Here is a 19880-nt window from a genome sequence, read left to right on the forward strand (position 1 = left end):
TGCTCTTCGAACATCCCTGTCAGCCTTCACTTTATGGTGACACCTACTGGCCAGATTCAGGGACTATGCTTACATAGTCAGGAAGAAGCTGAGATGTGTGGTCCACAGGTATGGACTTCAATTGTTGGGCTAAAGTTAAAGTGGGAGGGGATAGAAAATAAGCTGTAAAAACCCAAGTAGTTGTGCTTTAATGTTTGTGGCACTGCAGCCTATAGTGGAGCATTAAAATTGATTCTGACAGTAGAACATTGATTTAAAGTAGATTAGACTACTGCAGTGCACTGTGTATTGATTTACCAAAATTCACATACATGATACATTGCCTCCAACTAATTCAAAACACTGCTACATGGATAACTTCTGGATGACAGTACAGAGAGAGGATTATGCCTATTTAAGAGAAAAAAAAGAGAAAACGCTACATTTCTGCTGAGCAATAGTGCCCACTTGTTGTTGGGGGGGGGGGGGGGGGTCATTCCATCTGTCCATAATAGAAGTTCTCTGCCCAATTCTCAGGACACACCCAGCCAATTAGGTGTTCATAATATCCACAGTGAATGAACATGAGAATTTGCATGCACTACCTCCTTTATATTCAGATCTACATTATGCATATTCATTTTGGGTATCCTGAAATCCTGACTGGCTAGATGTGTACCAGGGACTGGGTAGAGAACCACTGGTCTGTAAGCATAGGCACAAAGAAACATAGAAGCACACATACAGAGGGATACACAAAGAAGCGCAGACATGCATGTATTTTCAAATAGCAGAAAAAGAAAACTGTAGTTGTGTTACCTTATTAGTGTGCACTGTTCAACTTTTTAATATTTAAATCTGCTTTGTAAATCTATGAGGAGGCATTATATTTAAAAAAAACCAAACAAAACGGTTAACTCCTTATTGTCCAGCAAACCTCCATAGTTTTTCACAGCGGTTCTTGTCATGCGAGTCCTTCTTAAAAGGAGTCCATGTAAATAAGATACAAGTGTTAAGGTGTCTTGGCCCTACACGATGAATCAGTTTGCAATAAGAATGACAGATATTAGATCAGGGGTGGGCAACCTATGGCCCATGGGCCAAATGCAGCCCATCATTGATTTTTGTTTGTGCCCTAGAACCATGGGAAATATACACAGAAAACATCATTAACCAATGTTCTGGCTATTTTAAATACTGTATTTTGCAAATATTTTCAGAATAGCCACAGTTTGTTTCCATTATTTTTACTTAAAAGTTTTACTTATTTATCACAGAAGGTCTATGGAGCTCTGTGTATTTTCAGTTTTGACATTATTTAATGTTGCGGCCCACTAGGGGTAGTACTGACATTCATGCGACCCTATATGTATAAAGGTTGCCCTTTAGATGATGTTTGCATTGTAGAAAAAAAGGTGAAGGCTTGGTGTTTTAATTAAACTACAATAAATTACTATAGCAGATTAATTGGATCATTTAGCTGTTGGGTTGTTTTAGAGGTTTTATTAAGATACATTTTGGATATATATTATTTATAAAGCTTGATGTTTTATGTTCTGTGTTTTAATGCTGTGACTTGCCTAGAGCACATGTTTAGCTAGTCAAATAAATTAGTTTAATGGGATAGGAGACCATGCTCTTTAGTGGATTGGTTAACTGGCTAATAGACAGGAAATAAAGCATAGAACTAAATGGTAAGTTATCCACATAGAAAAAGATCATTATTGGAGGTCCCTATGGGTATACTGGGAGCTGTGCTAGTATTCCTATCATATTCATAAATGATCTGCAGATAGAAGTGCCAAGTGAATTTATCAAATTTACTGCTTACACAATTTTCCAAGGCATTAAAATGATAGAGGATTGCAAGAATTTGTAGAAGGACCCTGTTTGACTAGGAGACTAGGTATCCAAATGGCAAATGAAATTTAATGCAGAGAAGTGCAAAGTGATGCGCACAGGGGAAAATAATCCCATACATTCAGTTCCAGCTTGATTTAGAAGTCATCATCCATGAAAAAGATCTTAGTGTCACTGTGAATAATATGTTAACATTTTCAATTCAATATGCCACAGCTACTGAAAAAAACAATTTGAATGTTAGGGATTATTCATAGGAACATAAAAAATGATGATAGATAAGGACCACATGGCCCATCCAGTCTGCTTATCCACACAGTCTACAACCCCTTCCTCTCCACTGAGATCCCATATCCTTCTGAATTCAAAAAGAAATAAAGAACAAACCTGAGAATATCATTAGGGCTCTGTGTGGGTACCTTGAGTATTGTGTCTAGTTGTTCTGTCTGAAAAAGATATAGCAGAACTAGAACATTTTCAGAAAAGGGCAACAAAAATGATAAAATGGATAGAACAGCTCTTAAAAGAGGTTAAACAGGGTAAGAGTTTTCATCTTATAAAAGATGATTTAGAAGGGATAGCGTAGTAGTTTATAAAATCATGAGTGAGTGAAATGGTTAACTAGGGAATGGTTGTTTAACTTTTCAAACATGAAAGTAAGAGGGCATTCCATGAAACTAAATGCATCAGATTAGAAGCAAGTCATGGAAGTTGGTTTTCATGCAGCTTTAGTATCTGTTGGTTGGAGGATATGGGTAAGACAATTGACATAGTGGGATTCAGAGGAGGATTGGACAAGTACCTGTAGGGAAAGCCATAAAGAATTATTAGCCGGGTAGACTTGGGAGAACCATTTCTTATTTTTGAGCTGAGCTATGAGAAATAGATCTACTGGAGTAGCCACTGATAAGAGACAGGATGTTGGGTGTAATGGACCTTGGTTTGACTCAGCATGGCTGTTCTTGTGAAATACATACAAAGTCAGTTCAATGAGATGGAGCGCTGTTGAAATAACAACCGCTGGACCAAAAAATTAAAAAATAAATAACATCTTACAGAAAATAATAGCAAGGTTCTGTCAAGACTGCTGTGAAATTTGCTGTACAGCATTTCATGGTATTGATAAGATAACAAAATCCAAGCACTAAACACTGCACATTTAAAAGATACTCAGTTTGTTGCATACCAATTCTAGAATTGCAGACCGAAATATAGACTTATTTGGGGATTTGTTTATTTACATTGCTCTTATTTTGTTGTCCCAGGTACTTGAGAATTATAACAAAGGGAAAACAGCCTTGCTGTCTGCAGCCAAAGTGATGGTGAGTCCAACTGAAGTAGATCTGAACCCAGAACTGATCTTCCAACAACAACCTTTGCCATCAACTCTTCCTGCCGTGGAAGTGGGACCTGCAGTGATAAGTGGAAGTAGAACCAGGAGTGAGGATACAAGAAACAGCAGCACAAAGTAATTGAATTATCTTTAATCTCCTCCAGTCCTGTTGATCCTTTCCAAAGAATTTTATAAAATAAAGAGTCTTGCATCTAGGCACAGGATGAAGGTCTAAATTAGTAGCTCTTGTATCTAGGAAGGAGGCATCAATTGCAGTACAGTCATCATATATTAGGGCTAGGCAGGATCCTTGCACCTAGGGATATGTTTAGCATCTAAACTGATAGGCCTTGCATCTAGGATCAGGTTAAAGTTTAGAACTAATCATCTTTATGCCTAGTATTGGAACAACAATTTGACCTAAGAGTCCTTACACCTAGGGACAGGACAAGGGTTAAAACTTAGGGGCCTAATAATTGTGAATAGAGGTGCAAAGTCAGAGCTGTGGTGAGATAGTGTTTCATACTGCAACAGATGAGAAGGCACAATGGTCAGCAACGCAAAGCAAGTCAGAGGGGAACAGCAACATAAAACCAAAAGTGTAAAAGAGCAGTGAAGAGGGCCGCAGATGGAACAGCAACTCTGAGCCAGTCATGGTAGGAAGCAAAGTTTATTAAAAGGACCCAACACAAGCCCATGTTTCAGTAAACGCAGTTGAGGAAGTATTATTTCTTTGTTATAGGAATGAGAATCTCTTGAATCTTGGTTTACTATTACTGAGTGAAGATCTTTATGAGAAGATACATTAAACTGTGATTGTATCCGACAGATTTCTGATGCAGGCGTTTGCTGAAACATGGGCTGTGTCTGGTCCTTTTAATAAACTTTATTTCCTCCCATGATTGGTTCCGAGGAGTTGTTCCATCTGCAACCCTCTTCACTTTCTTTTGCACAATGTCAGTAAGACAAAGAAACAGATGTGAAATTTGAAAGTAAAGATGGAGGACAAAGAGAAATAATGTTTCATATAAAGAGGCAAACAGAAAAGTTATGGAGATGGATCATTGGTAAGAAATGTAGAAGCAGCCAAACAGAAAGGTAATAGCAGTATGGGAAGGAGAGATGAAGATGTATACCTGGAAGGGGCATATGTGGCCCTTTTGTGGTTAGAAGAGAGAAAGAGAGTTCTCTTTTCACCACAGTTTTACCTTTGTGTTCTGTTATATACTTTTGTGCCCTTCACTCCCTTCTGTCTTCCATTGCTGCCTTGCCTTTATCTTGTTTATTTTATCCATGTCTACCCCTTCCCCCATACTATTTTGTAAACCGTTTAGACTTCTACTGATAGATGGTATATCAAATCAATTTGAACTTGAACTAGAAAGAGAGAGCATGGAGGGCAGAGAACACTAGGTAAAGTTCTGTCTTTCTCCTTATTAGGACAGATTTTCTGACAGGCATAGTAACATAGTAAATGATGGCAGATAAAGACCTGTATGGTCCATCCAGTCTGCCTAACAAGATAAACTCATTTACATGGTATGTGATACTTTATATGTATACCCAAGTTTGATTTGTCCTTGCCTTTCTCAGGGCACAGACCATAGATGTCTGTCCAGCACTTTTCTTGTACTAAGTTCTGAAGCTAACGTTGAAGCCCCTTAAAATTTACACTCCAGCCCATCCCTATCTATTCAGTCACGATCAGGGCTTAGAACGTAGAAGTCTGGCCAGCTCCTGTTTTGTTTCCCAATTTCCGTTGTCACCACCCAATCTCCGCTAAGATTCTGCGGAACCATTCCTTCTAAACAGGATTCCTTTGTGTTTATCCCACGCATGTTTGAATTCCATTACCGTTTTCATCTCCAACACCTCCCACAGTAGGGCATTCCACATATCCACCACCCTGTCCATGAAAAAATACTTCTTGACATTAGCCCTGTGTCCGCCCCCCCCCCCCCTTCAATCTCAATTCATGTCCTACCACCTTCCTGTCTCTGAAAAAGGTTCATTTGCGGATTAATACCTTTCAAATATTTAAACATCTGTATCATGTCACCCGTTTCTCCTTTCCTCCAAGGTATACATGTTCAGGTCACCAAGTCTCTCCTCGTATGATTTGCAACGCAAATCCCATACCATTTTTGTAGCTTTTCTTTGCACCGCTTCCAGTCTTTTAAAATCTTTAGCAAGATACGGCCTCCAAAACAGTTTGCCATAGCTGCAAAAGTGGGTCATATGTCCATACTCAGCCCAAATGGATATCTGTTAGAGAGCTTTCCAGAAAGAACTAAAAGTCTTTATTGTACATGCATAGTCGTCCTGTGCTGCTGCAGCCCATCTGCTCCCTTCAGTTCATTTTTGCCTACTGGAGACATAGAATGTGAGCTTTATCCACTCTGAGGTTTCTTCATGTTTTCTTTAACTTTCCAATAAAATACAATCATATTGTCATAAATAGGCTTCTTGACTTTATCACTGTGCTTACTAGCATCAGTTGTGGTTTCTCTTTTCCTTTTGAAGGTTCTTAGCAATCTATTCTAGCTGGGTATTTTTTTCCAAGTTTGCTCTAGGAAGACCTCTGGAAGGTTTCTTCTTCATTTAATTTGCTGCATCTCTTTTTTTTTGTCCTTACTCTGTCAAAAAAAAAAAAGGGAGCAGATCAAAATCTTCAAGTGCAAACAGATGATGTCCATTATTGACCATCAAGAGGTTTGCAAAAAACGTTAAGGGCAAGTCTACAATGTCCCAAGATGCAGCATATATGTAAGAATGTCATCTAAGCACTTCCAGGCTTAGAAGATCAAGCTTATCACCTACCTTGCTGAAAGGTAAAGTCCAAATCCACAGAGCTGGTGGTAAAAGCCTGATGCACAGACCAACAATGTGGTAAATGGCCATACCAAGGCCATGCCTCAATCTTCAGCTACTTCATAAAAGGATAGACCCAAGAGACAAACGTGTGGCTTCCCTCACTTGAGCAAAGACAAGAGCTCTGAACACTTGAATGTGTGACCTGAGAGGGCCAGTGTCAAGTGAAGACTCTGCTGCTTCAGTGCCTGATTCCAAGAGCATCAAGGTGCAAGAGATTCCTTATTGTCTAAAGTTGCCATGACTGTGCATGCGCTTGTTGGTGCCAGTACAAATTCAATGCTTTGTGTCTGTTTCAGGACAGTCCACAGAGTCTATGCTGGGACAGTTTGGAGTGGGAAGCTTCTCCTGCATCTTGGTGCCAGTCAGCACAGTGCCTCAGGAGAGGACTTAGGCCTTTGGCTTTAGCTCCAAGGTTGAGACTGACCAGAATTTTGTTCACTACATCCTTTATGAATCAGTCTGAAGAATCTTTTAGCCTTCCTTATGTACTAGAAGAATCTGCTTCTACAAAGAATGTTCTTTTGACTTCCCCTTTGGAGTATTTCTTCCACCGGGAAGCGATCTCCTCCAAAAGAAAATACTTGTATGCCCCCCACCCCACCTTATGAGCTGCTGACAGTGTCTGTCTGCCCTATGTTTCACATACCTAACAGGATCTGGAAAACTCCACACACCATGCTTAAAAAAGATGGGCACCAAATACTGTGTCCAGGTAATGGAAGGATTCAGCAAGCCTCAGCTACCACACACAATGTGTTTATAGCTTATTGAGGGTTTCTAATTGCATAAGATTTACTACTCTATCTGGTTGACCTACTTTATAAATCACCTAACTACCCATATGAAAGGTGCAGAGGAATAGCCTAATGATGATAGATAGGATTTTAGATAGTGCTGGGGAGGAGCCGGCTGTCTTGGTACATGTGGGTACCAATTACATAGGAAAATGTGAGAGAGAGGTTCTGGAAGCCAAATTTAGGCTCTTAGGTAGAAAGCTCAAATCCAGAACCTCTAGGGTAGAATTTTCTGAAATGCTACCCGTTCCACGCGCAGGGTCCAAGGGACAGGCAGAGCTCCGGAGTTTCAATGCGTGGATGAGACGATGGTGCAGGGAGGAGGGTTTCAGATTTGTTAGAAACTGGGCAACATCTGGGGAAGAGGGAGCCTATTCTGAAAGGATGGGCTCCACCTTAACCAGGGTGGGACCAGGCTGCTGGCATCAGCATTTAAAAGGGAGATAGAGCAGCTTTTAAACTAGAAACGGGGGGGGGGGAGGCTGACAGTCGCTCAAAAGCGCATGGTTCGGGATAAGGTATCTTTCAAAGATATCACCAAAACAGGGAAGATAGGGTATCCTGATAGTGAGGTTGCAAAAGAGACCGTAGTAGATCAGATGTCCTTAAATAAATATAAAAATCAGACAAAAGATTGCAAATTAATACTGTCAAGTACGAAGTATGATGTAAATAGGAACAACAAACATAGTTTGAAATGTCTATATGCGAATGCCAGGAGCCTAAGAAATAAGATGGGAGAATTAGAATATACTACTACTTAACATTTCTAGAGCGCTACTAGGGTTACGCAGCGCTGTACAATTTAACAAAGAGAGACAGTCCCTGCTCAAAGAGCTTACAATCTAATAGACAAGTGAACGGTCGGTCCGATAGGGGCAGTCAAATTGGGGCAGTCTGGATTCACTGAACGGTAAGGGTTAGGTGCCGAACGCAGCATTGAAGAGGTGGGCTTTAAGCAAAGACTTGAAGACGGGCAGGGAGGGGGCTTGGCGTAAGGGTTCAGGAAGGTTGTTCCAAGCATAGGGTGAGGCGAGGCAGAATGAGCGGAGCCTGGAGTTGGCGGTGGTGGAGAAGGGTACTGAGAGGAGGGATTTATCCTGTGAACGGAGGTTACGGGCGGGAACGTAAGGGGAGATGAGGGTAGAGAGGTAGTGAGGGGCAGCAGACTGAGTGCATTTGTAGGTAAGAAGGAGAAGCTTGAATTGAATGCGGTATCTGATCGGAAGCCAGTGAAGTGACCTGAGGAGAGGGGTGATATGAGTATATCGGTTCTGGCGGAATATGAGACGTGCAGCAGAGTTCTGAACAGACTGAAGGGGGGATAGATGGCTAAGTGGGAGGCCGGTGAGGAGTAAGTTGCAGTAGTCCAGGCGAGAGGTAATGAGAGCGTTGCACTAAATGAAAAATTAGATATAATAGGCATCTCTAAGACCTGGTGGAAGAAGGATAACCAGTGGGACACTGTCATACCGGGGTACAAATTATATCATAGTGATAGGGTAGATCGAATTGGTGGAGGGGTAGCATTGTATGTTAAGGAGAGCCTTGAATCAAATAAATTGAAAATTCTGCAGGAAACAAAGCTTTTCTTGGAATCACTATGGATTGAAATTCCACGTGTAAAGGGGAAAAGGATAGTGTGATAGGAGTGTACTGGCCAGGATGAACAGACAGATGCAGAAATGTTAAAGGAAATTAGGGACACATACAAACTGGGCAACATGATAATAATGGGTGATTTCAATTACCCCGATATTGACTGGGAAAAGGTAACATCAGGGCATGCTAGGGAGGTAAAATTCCTTGATGAAATCAAGGACTGCTTTATGGAGCAGCTGGTACAGGAGCCGACAAGAGAAGGAAAAATTCTAGACCTAATCCTTAGTGGAGCGCATGATCTGGTGCGGGAGGTAATGGTGCTGGGGCTGCGTGATAACAGTGATCATAATATGATCAGATTTGATATTAGCTTTGAAGTAAGTATACATAGAAAATCCAATACGTTAGCGTTTAACTTTAAAAAAGGAGACTATAATAAAATGAGAAGAATGGTGAAAATAAATTTAGAGGAGTGGCTGTGAGGGTCAAAATTTTACATCAGGCATGGATGCTGTTCAAAAACACCATCCTGGAAGCCCAAGCGAAATATATTCCGCATATTAAAAAAGGAGGACGGAAGACCAAACGATAGCTGGCATGGTTAAAAAGTGAGGTGAAGGAAGCTATTAGAGCTAAAAGAAAATCCTTCAGAAAATGGAAGAAGGAACCGACTGAAAATAATAAGAAACAGCAATAAGGAATGTGAAGTCAAATGCAAAGCGCTGATAAGGAAGGCTAAGAGGGACTTCAAAAAAAAGATTGCGTTGGAGGCAAAAACACGTGGAGGGGCATAATGGAACAGAAACGCCTATCTCCATGGGCGTTAATCTCCGAGAACGGGTCCGTGAAGGGGCGGACCGAACCGTATTATCGATAAAAAATAGACGCCCATGTTTTATTCGCCAATGTGTGAGCTGGACGTTTTTGCTTTTCAGCGATAATGGAAAAGGAAAGTGCCCAGCTCAAAAACGAATAAATCCAAGGCATTTGTTCGTGGGAGGGGCCAGGATTCGTAGTGCACTGGTCCCCCTCACATGCCAGGACACCAACCGGGCACCCTAGGGGGCACTTTTACAAAAACAAAAAAACAGGTAAAAGAGCTCCCAGGTGCATAGCACCCTTCCATTGTGTGTTGAGCCCCCCAAATCCCCCTCAAAACCCACTGCCCACAAGTCTACACCATTACTATAGCCCTAAGGGGTGAAGAGGGGCACCTACATGTGGGTACAGTGGGTTTGGGGGGGTTGGACGACTAATAAGCATTAAGCAGCACAATTGTAACAGGTAGGGGGGATGGGCCTGGGTCCACCTGCCTGACGTCCACTGCACCCCCTAACAACTGCTCCAGGGACCTGCATACTGCTGCCTGGGAGGAGGGTATGACATTTGAGGGTGAAAATAAAAAGTTGTGAAACATCATTTTTTTGTGGTGGGAGGGGGTTAGTGACCACTGGGGGAGTCAGGGGAGGTCATCCCCGATTCCCTCTGGGGGTAATCTGGTCATTTAGGGCACTTTTTGGGGCCTTATTCGTGAAAAAACAGGGTCCAGGAAAAGTGCCCTAAATTCTAGCTACAAACGCATCCATTATCGGCGAAGGGCGCCCATCTCTGTTCGGGTGATAACCACGCCCCAGTTCCGCCTTTGACACGCCTTTGACACGCCCCCGTCCACTTTGTCCGCATCCGCGACGGAGTGCAGTTGAAAGCGTCCCAAATTCGGCTTTTGATTATACCGCGTTATTCGTTTTTGTGAGATAAACGCCCATCTCCCGATTTAGGTCGGAACTTGGGCGTTTTTCTCGTTCGATTATAAGCTGGATAGTAAAATTATTTTTAGGTGTATTAAAAGCAGGAAGCCGGCAAAAGAATCGGTTGGACCTTCTAGATGAATGAAGAGTAAAAGGGGTGATCAGGGAAGACAAAGCCATAGCGGATAAAGGAATTCTTTGCTTCGGCCTTCACTGAGGAAGATTTGGGTGACATACCAGTGCCAGAAATGGTATTCGAAGCTGACGAGTTAGAGAAACTGAATGAATTCTCTATAAACCTGGAGAATGTAATGGGGCAGTTCTACAAACTGAAGAGTAGCAAATCTCCTGGACCGGATGGTATTCATCCCAGAGTACTGATTGAACTGAAAAATGAGCTTGCGGAGTTATTGTTAGTAATATATCCTTAAAATCGAGCGTGGTACCAGAAGATTGGAGGGTGGCCAATGTAACACCGATTTTTTTAAAAAGGTTCCAGAGGAGATCTGGGAAATTATAGACCGGTGAGTCTGACGTTGGTGCTGGGCAAAATGGCAGTGACTATTATAAAGAATAAAATTAAAGAACATATTCAAAAGCATGGATTAATGAGACAAAATCAACATGGATTTAGTGAAGGGAAATCTTGCCTCACCAATCTACTACATTTCTTTGAAGGGGTGAACAAACGTGGATAAAGGTGAGTCGGTCAATATTGTGTATCTGGATTTTCAGAAGGCGTTTGACAAAGTACCTCATGAAAGACTCCAGAGGAAATTGGAGTTTCATGAGATAGGAGGTAGTGTCCTATTGTGGATTAAAAACTGGTTAAAAGATAGAAAACAGAGAGTAGGGATAAATGGTCAGTATTGTCAATGGAGAAGGGTAGTTAGTTGGTTTCCCCAGGGGTCTGTGCTGGGATCGCTGCTTTTTAACATAGTAACATAGTAGATGACGGCAGAGAAAGACCTACACGGACAATCCAGTCTGCCCAACAAGATAACTCCTATGTGTTACTTTTTGTATATACCTGACCTTGATTAGTATCTGCCATTTTCACGGCACAGACCGTAGAAGTCTGCCCAGCACTAGCCCCACCTCCCAACCACCAGCCCCACCCCCCCACCGGCTCCTTCTAGATGTGGCCACTGCCTTGTCACATTGATTTGTCACCTTGAGATCCTCAGACACCATTACCCCAAGGTCCCTCTCCTGAGCCAGGCTTACCAATCTCTTCCCTCCTAAAATGTACATCTCTTTTGGATTTCTGAACTCCAAGTGCATCACTCTGCAGTTCTTTGCATTAAATTTTAACTATTACCTCCAAAATCTCTCCTTACTTACCAACCAACACTCTTTCTCTTAATATAGATATATAAAAGAATAACCTCTGATCATGTTTGTTTAAACACTAGTTGTTCCTATTCTTCAATCATGTCTCTGTTTAAACATTCAATCAAAAAACAATCCTTAATGTCCAAAAACAGTTGTGTTTTCTTTAAAATAGTTTGATCATTTTAAAAGCCCCCAGCTACAAAGCAGTCCCATGGTTTCAGTGTTCCTCAACATTTGGTACCAAGTCTATTGTTTCCTGCTGGTCAGGTCAATATTCAGATTTAAGGAGGCAGGAGAGGCTTCTGCTCGCTTAAATTGCCTGGGCCCACGTAGCCACCAGTATTCAGCAGAACCTAACCGGGCAGTGCTGCTGAATATCAGCTCTGACCAGCCTAAGAAAAAGTAGGCAGGTTAGGGGCAGTACAAGGGGTGGCATTGGGGAGGAGCTGGGGGTTATGCGGGTGATGGCAATATTCAGTGCCGGGGTCTGCATAGCTAAGTGGGTGAATTTTTTTAGGACAGCTCAAAAGCTGGACCCAGGCACTAGGCACTGGGACGAACACACATTCAAAGAGTGGAAACAGTCGCAAAGAAAATACAAATACAAAATCAGACAAACCAAAAGAATGCATTACAGTACTATAATAGGACCAAACTACAAGGATACGCATAAACTCTTCGCACTTGTAAACAATCTCCTAAATACCACACAGGTCACTTCAAATTGTACAGAAACCCCCATCGGCAACTAACCTAGCAAATTATTTCCAGGAAAAAATCATAAAGCTCCGACACATGATACCGAGCAACACCATTGAGTACACAAGCATCCTTGAATGCTTAGACCCGAAACCTGGGGAATATCCAGCCGACCGATCATGGACCGACTTTGACTTGATTTCAGTAAACGAACTTACACACTGGCTTGGAAAATACGCCAAATCTCAATGCAAACTTGACATCTGCCCTATTAGCCTATTAAAAGCCGCCCCCAAACAATTCAAAAAAGACCTCACGAACCAAATAAACTACAGACTCCTAAATGGTCTCTTCCCCACGGACAAAGGAAATATTCTCCTCACTCCCCTGCCAAAAGATGCCAAGAAAAGCACAATGGACCTAACAAACTACCGACCAGTTGCTTCTATCCCGCTCACAACAAAACTGATGGAGGGCATAGTGACGAAACAACTCACGGAATACCTAACCAAACACTCAATCCTACATGAGTCCCAATCAGGATTTAGATCAAATCATAGCACTGAAACTGTACTTGTGTCTGCAATGAATTCATTCAAAAAAAACAATTGCAACCGGTAAGAACATACTCGTACTGCAATTCGACATGTCTAGTGCTTTTGACATGGTAGACCATGGAATACTACTGCACCTGTTAGAATATTTCGGAATCGGAGGCCCAGTTCTCAAATGGTTCAAAGGATTCCTCACCACCAGATCCTACCAAGTAACAACGAACAATGACAGATCACCACCCTGGACACCGGAATGCGGAGTTCCTCAGGGATCCCCCCTCTCGCCAAGCATTTTCAACCTAATGATGATACCACTAGCCAAACTATTAGCCAATCAGAACCTGAACCCCTACATATATGCGGATGATGTCACGATCCACATCCCATTCAAAAACAACCTAAACGAAATAACCAACGAGATCAATCAGAGCCTCCAAATCATGCACTCTTGGGCGGACTCATTCCAGCTAAAACTGAACGCGGAAAAAACTCAATGTCTAGTTCTCACTTCCCAATACAACACAAACAACTACCCTACCATAACCACACCTTACTGCACACTCCCTATTTCAGAAAATCTGAAACGTCTTGGAGTTACCATCGATCGAAACCTCACACTTGACACCTATGTGAAGAACACAACGAAAAAAATGTTCTACTCGATGTGGAAACTCAAAAGAATAAAACCTTTTTTCCCAAGAAACATCTTCCGCACCCTAGTACAGTCGCTAGTGATAAGTCACCTGGACTACTGCAACGCTCTGTACGCAGGCTGTAAAGAACAGACCATTAAAAAACTCCAAACAGCCCAGAACACCGCAGCCCGACTCATCTTTGGAAAAACCAAATACGAAAGTGCGAAGCCCATAAGAGAGAAACTGCACTGGCTCCCGCTCAAGGAACGAATTGAGTTCAAGATCTGTACGACCATACACAAATCATTCACGCCGAAGCCCCACTCTACATGCTAAACTTAGTAGACCTACCGCCCAGAAACGCCAGAAGATCAGCCCGCAAGTTCCTCCATCTGAACTTCCCCAGCTGTAAAGGAATTAAATACAAACAGGCATACGCTACTACCTTTGCGTACAAAAGCACACAGATATGGAATACACTACCCATGGCCCTGAAAACCACGGACAACTTAACCAGCTTTCGCAAATCTTTGAAGACACACCTCTTCGACAAGGCCTACAAAAGACATCCTCAATGAAACAAACCACTCCTTATATCACCCATGTGCTGTAAAACACCTCTCACATAATCTTACCCAACACCCCCCATCCAAATCCTCTTCTACCTTCAGCTTATTATCGACTGTATCTAATTTCATGTAATGACTATATCATATTAACATCCTGTAAGCCACATTGAGCCTGCAAAAAGGTGGGATAATGTGGGGTACAAATGCAATAAATAATAATAATATCAGCCAGGACCTGTATAACTAAAGGTTCTATGGAGTCCTGGGAGCCCCCTCCCAGTCTCCGCAAAAGCCTGCCTCTTTCCCTTCCTTCTTTCCCCAGGTCGTGGCCATACAGAACCCCCTTCCCCTCCAGAATGGCCCCCATCCCTTAACACCCCCAGGTTTACCCATCTCACTGGTGGTCAAGCGGGGTCGGTGAGGGCAGAAGCGAAGTCCCCTTGCGACTGCTTAAGGAAATTGACTGTCACAACCTCTCACAGTGCTAAACAGGTACCACAAGAGGCCATTTTCTACAGGCAGCCACAAGGAGCAGGAGCGGGGGACTTCGCTCCTGCCCCCATTGACCCTGCTTGATTACCAGGGAGCTGCAGTAGACGGGGGGGGGGGGGGGGGGGAGAGGATTGAGGGTTGGGGGTTGGGGGCCATTCCAGGGGGAGGGGAAAGGAAGGAGTTGGGCTTTTGCAGGGGCTGGGAGAGGGCTTCTTTAAATAGTTATGTGGGTCCCGGCTGATATTCAGCTGGGACCTTTATAAGCTCCAGCAGACCTACATCTAGCCCCAAATATTCAGTGCCCCGGCACTGAATATTTTGGGCTAATTTTGCCCTCAGTTGTTAGCACTTTAAAAAATGCTCAACACTGCTGACTGAGTATTTACCTTCCTATGTTTTGTTGTTTTTGAAGAAGCCTCATTTCTCTTTCCCCAGATACGTAAAACCTTTTAAACACACATGATTCCTAAATAGATGAGCTCCTTTGTCATGATGTCTGTCTAGCACAGCTGGTTATCAGATTTGTGAAGGTGTTTCTCACCCCTGTTTTGAAATCCAAAGAGATTGCTTGTGTGACACAAGCATCCCGAAAGCAAACGAGAAAAAGGAGCTCGCTCACTTCCAAAAGATTCTCCTCCCCAGATTACTGAATTGTCCAAGGGGTTAGGCTGATCAGCTGGAGGAATCTGGTGCCATGGCTGCTGCCTTCTTCTTGTCCCAGCTACTGGATGTCTTCTGTTTCTGAGGCATCTGGAAAAAAATAGTTGATGAGAAATTAAGCAGCTTGATGTAAAAGCTTAGACTAATATCACTCAGTGCAGAACATCAAGAAAACACTAAGATGCAACAAAATCTAAGGTTTTTATAAGAGGGAAAAGGGAATGAAACCAAGTAGACCCATGTGAAAGACACTTGTAAACATGAAAAAAGTGTTATTTATACACTCACAGAAAAATAGCAACCATTGGTCTCTGCAGCAAAAAGAGCTGAGGTGGGCCCTGTGTCCTGATGCTTGTATGCACAGTACACTGTAGAAAGATCTTAAGTTTTTTATATGTTCTAAGCTCACACACCATTGGATAACATTTCCCACTTGTGAGGACTGCATATCCTGCTTGTCCTCGGAGAAATAAAGTGAAAATTACCTACTTTGTTGTATCACCCGATTGATTCTGAAGGAGTTATGTTTACTGTCAGGAAATTAAATATGTTTTTCTGTTTGCAGGAGCCAGACACACTCTGAAATAAGCCTGGAGGGGTTTTATGAGACCAAACCCACCTCACCCCTGCAGAAGGATCCTGTGGAATTGTTGCTAATGAGCACCAAGGATCGCCTGACGGTAGCACTTCAAGACCGCCGTGCTCCACTTGCCACCATGGAAAGTCTATCTGACAATGAATCTGTTTACAGCTTTGATTCACGGCGTTCCTCAGGCTTCCGCAGCATCCGTGGCTCACCAAGCCTGCATGCTGTTCTAGAGCGTGACGAAACTCACTGCTTTTATATTGACCCCACCATTCCTGAAGAGAACCCATCCCTCAGTTCCCGTACTGAGCTCCTAGCAGCTGACAGCCTCTCTAAACACTCACAAGATACCCAACCACATGAGGCACTGCACAACAGTGGCTTCCCCTCGCCGCCACAGCATCACCGGTGGCATGTCAGGGAAGAGGGGGGTGGCAGTGAGACAGACAGGTTTTCCTATCCCTCCCAAGAGGACATGACCCTTCAGAACGGGCGGCTGACTGAGGTGCCCAGCCCCCAGGTACTGGAGTTTGCCGAGTTTATCGACAGCTTGTTTAACCTAGACAGTAAAAGCAATTCATTCCAGGACATTTACCGCATGATGATGTCCGAAAGCACAGATGACTATGCTGAAATTCCGAAGTCTATCAGTGAGCAGGAAATCCTGCTGCGGGCACAGTATGAACCCAATTTGGTACCCAAGCCCCCTCGAATCTTTGCAGGCTCAGCAGATCCCTCCTCGGGCATCTCTGTGTCACCGTCCTTTCCACTGAGTTCATCTGGCGAACTCATGGACATCACACCCACAGGTATGAGTAGCCAGGAATGCCTGGCACCTGAAAAAATTCGGACTTCCACACCCACGGGACACACGGGGTCTAGCCCCACCATGCAAGAGGACTTCAGGATCTCAGCACTCTGATGGAGAACAAGGCAGAGAAAACTGGATATTATTGGCTCAGTCGTGAGCATTGGGAGTATACTTTGGGGGTTGGTTCAGAATTCATAGATATCCCATTGGGAAAATGTGGCCTGGTGACAGTGGAATAGTCAAGAGTTCTGTAGGCACCATGAAAGCCAAGGTTTATTATCTGTCTAACTCAGGATGCTGCAGAAGATTAGTGAATGTTTTGCAATGCTTAGTATTGAAATTGAGGGAGCACTAAAAGGAAACTAGTTACTTTTTATTTATTTATTTTTTTAAACTAGCCAGTAGCAAAAGCATCTATTCTTACTTTATACTAAGGCAGAACATTATAGAATAGCAGAATGTCCCCTTGCCTTCAGAATCTACTAAATAACCCACAAATAGCATTTTAAAATCTCAGTAATGATACAAAACCCAACCTCGTAACATTTATTTCCCTTTGAAAGTACTATGAGTATTTCTGTGCAGTGTGCACGCTATTCAATGCAAGTTAGTCATTAACATTGCAAAAAACCTTTTTTATGAAATTTGGCCTGATGAATGGACAGAATTGCACTAACAGGTCATTTTTTAGCCAAACCACTTTTATTTATTGTTAAATAGTTTGGTTCTAGGATTGTGTGTGTGTGTGCGCGCACGTGCGTGCATGGGTGTACGTACATCTTATGTTTTTTCATTTGAATGGTAACTTTAAAACCCAGGAACTGTTCTCTCCAGAGTTTTATTTAAGACTTACCACTTCCAGCATGATTCTCACTAATTAACTCCCATCTGTGCCAGTGTAAAAAAGTGCCACCTGCACACTAAGTAAGTGTGAAGAAATTGCATTTCTATGTTTACAAATGCACTAAGATTTCCCCCAATTTTATCCTTATTACTCTCTGACCCTAATGGAGAATGTTTCATGAGAGTTGCTTATCCAAGCCTGTCATTTTGGTTAGTCATCAGAGCATTGTGTTAATTAGGGATTGGATGGGGAACTTAAGCCATGTATTTGACCATTTGTGTAAGAACGCTATAGAATATGTGTGTGTCTTTGTTTGTTTGTATCATGGAACTGATTTTTTTTATTTAGCCATTTTCCCTCTTTCTCTACACAACAATATCCCAACTCTTTTCCTTAACAGATGTTTATGAAGGCAAAGAATGTTGACCCAGTATAACCTTACAATATTCCCATATCCTTTCTGTGAAGACAGAATACTTCCTTTCTTCTTTTGTAATACTTGTGATCTTTGCAAAAGAAAAAGAAAAAACAGGTCTTCATGTGCTTGGGTGAACAAAGTGTGTTGTCTTTGTTCTTTTGGGGAAATGAAGTGTAAGAGAGTGTTGTAATGAGAACTGCCATACTGGATCAGACATTGGGATAGAATGGGTTTTGATATACCACCTTTCTGTGGTTGTAATCAAAGTGGTTTACATATTATATACCTGAGACAATGGAAGATTAAGTGATTTGGCCAGTTCGTGTCACTTGGTAGTACCATAAGTACATAAGTAATGCCACACTGGGAAAAGACCAAGGGTCCATCGAGCCCAGCATCCTGTCCACGTCAGTGGCCAATCCAGGTCAAGGGCACCTGGCAAGCTTCCCAAACGTACAAACATTCTATACATGTTATTCCTGGAATTGTTGATTTTTCCCCAAGTCCATTTAGTAGCGGTTTATGGACTTGGCCTTTAGGAAACCGTCTAACCCCTTTTTAAACTCTGCCAAGCTAACCGCCTTCACCACGTTCTCCGGCAACGAATTCCAGAGTTTAATTATGCGTTGGGTGAAGAAACATTTTCTCCGATTTGTTTTAAATTTACTACACTGTAGTTTCATCGCATGCCCCCTAGTCCTAGTATTTTTGGAAAGCATGAACAGACGCTTCACATCCACCTGTTCCACTCTACTCATTATTTTATATACCTCTATCATGTCTCCCCTCAGCCGTCTCTTCTCCAAGCTGAAAAGCCCTAGCCTCCTTAATCTTTCTTCATAGGGAAGTCATCCCATCCCCGCTATCATTTTCGTCGCCCTTCGCTGCACCTTTTCCAATTCCACTATATCTTTCTTGAGATGCGGTGACCAGAATTGAACACAATACTCAAGGTGCGGTTGCACCATGGAGCGATATAACGGCATTATAACATCCTCACACCTGTTTTCCATACCTTTCCTAATAATACCCAACATTCTATTCACTTTCAGAGCCGCAGCAGCACACTGAGCAGAAGGTTTCAGTGTATTATCGACGACGACACCCAGATCCCTTTCTTGGTCCGTAACTCCTAACGTGGAACCTTGCATGACGTAGCTAAGTGGATCCTAAAAAGAAGATCAGTTTTCTGTTCATTCCCAGAAATGAATCATGGAAATACCCAACTCTGGCTAATATTTATGGGTGTGTTCTCCAGAAACGAGTCTGAACCTGTTTTAAATCTAAGAACATAACGTGTTGCCATACTTGGACAGACCAAAGCTCAGTTTCCTGTTTCCAACTGTGGCCAATCCAGGTCACAAGTACTTGGCCAGATATCAAAAGAGTAAAACAGATTTTATGCTGCTTATCCTAGAAATATACACAACAAACTGCCGGTGGAGCAGCTCACACTTATTTATTGTTTGATAAGGGGATGTCTCATACTATCACACAGGCACTTCTTTTTTGTGCTTCTTTAAAGCCTCAGCTTTAGTGACTGTATTATAATCATTGACTGCCCCCAACCACCGATAGTGCTGTCAACTAACTCAAAATGAGTGTCCTACAATAAATTAATACGTGTTTCAACAGTGCTTATATAGCAAAATAATTCTTTATGTCAATTTTTGTAAATTTTTATGCACTATCGTTTGTAGCTTATATGCAGAGCCGTCCTGCATTACTTGGATCTCACTTGTCAGCATTCCATTAAACAGCCGGTAAATGTTTTGTCCCGACAGGAGCCTGTTTCGCGTTACCTCGCTTTGTCAAGGGAACTAGCATATACTTCACCAGCGACATTTACCAGCTGTTTAATGGAATGCTGACAAGTGAGATCCAAGTAATGCAGGACGGCTGAATCCACAGCATGAGTCACAGACAATTAAGCAGCATGGGGTTTTCAGCTAGATGAAGATAAATCAAAACATTGTTCCTGCACGTTAAGTTTAAACATTGTTTCTGCACTAATTTAAGCTCTGCATATAAGCTACAAACGATAGTGCATAAAAATTTACAAAAATTGACATAAAGAATTATTTTGC

The 19880-nt window shown here is 42.4% G+C and overlaps 1 protein-coding gene across 1 annotated transcript in view; it reads left to right on the forward strand.

Annotated features, from left to right (window-relative positions):
* The window catches only part of DAGLA (diacylglycerol lipase alpha), a 311785-nt gene extending 293623 nt beyond the window's left edge, over positions 1-18162 (forward strand). The window contains 2 exon segments of the mRNA XM_030201172.1: positions 3105-3307; positions 15700-18162. Coding sequence (XP_030057032.1) covers positions 3105-3307; positions 15700-16642 — 1146 coding nt within the window. The 3' untranslated portion in view covers positions 16643-18162.
* The last annotated feature ends 1718 nt before the right edge of the window (positions 18163-19880 follow it).

Source organism: Microcaecilia unicolor, chromosome 4 (genome assembly GCF_901765095.1).
Source record: "Microcaecilia unicolor chromosome 4, aMicUni1.1, whole genome shotgun sequence".
Taxonomy (NCBI): domain Eukaryota; kingdom Metazoa; phylum Chordata; class Amphibia; order Gymnophiona; family Siphonopidae; genus Microcaecilia; species Microcaecilia unicolor.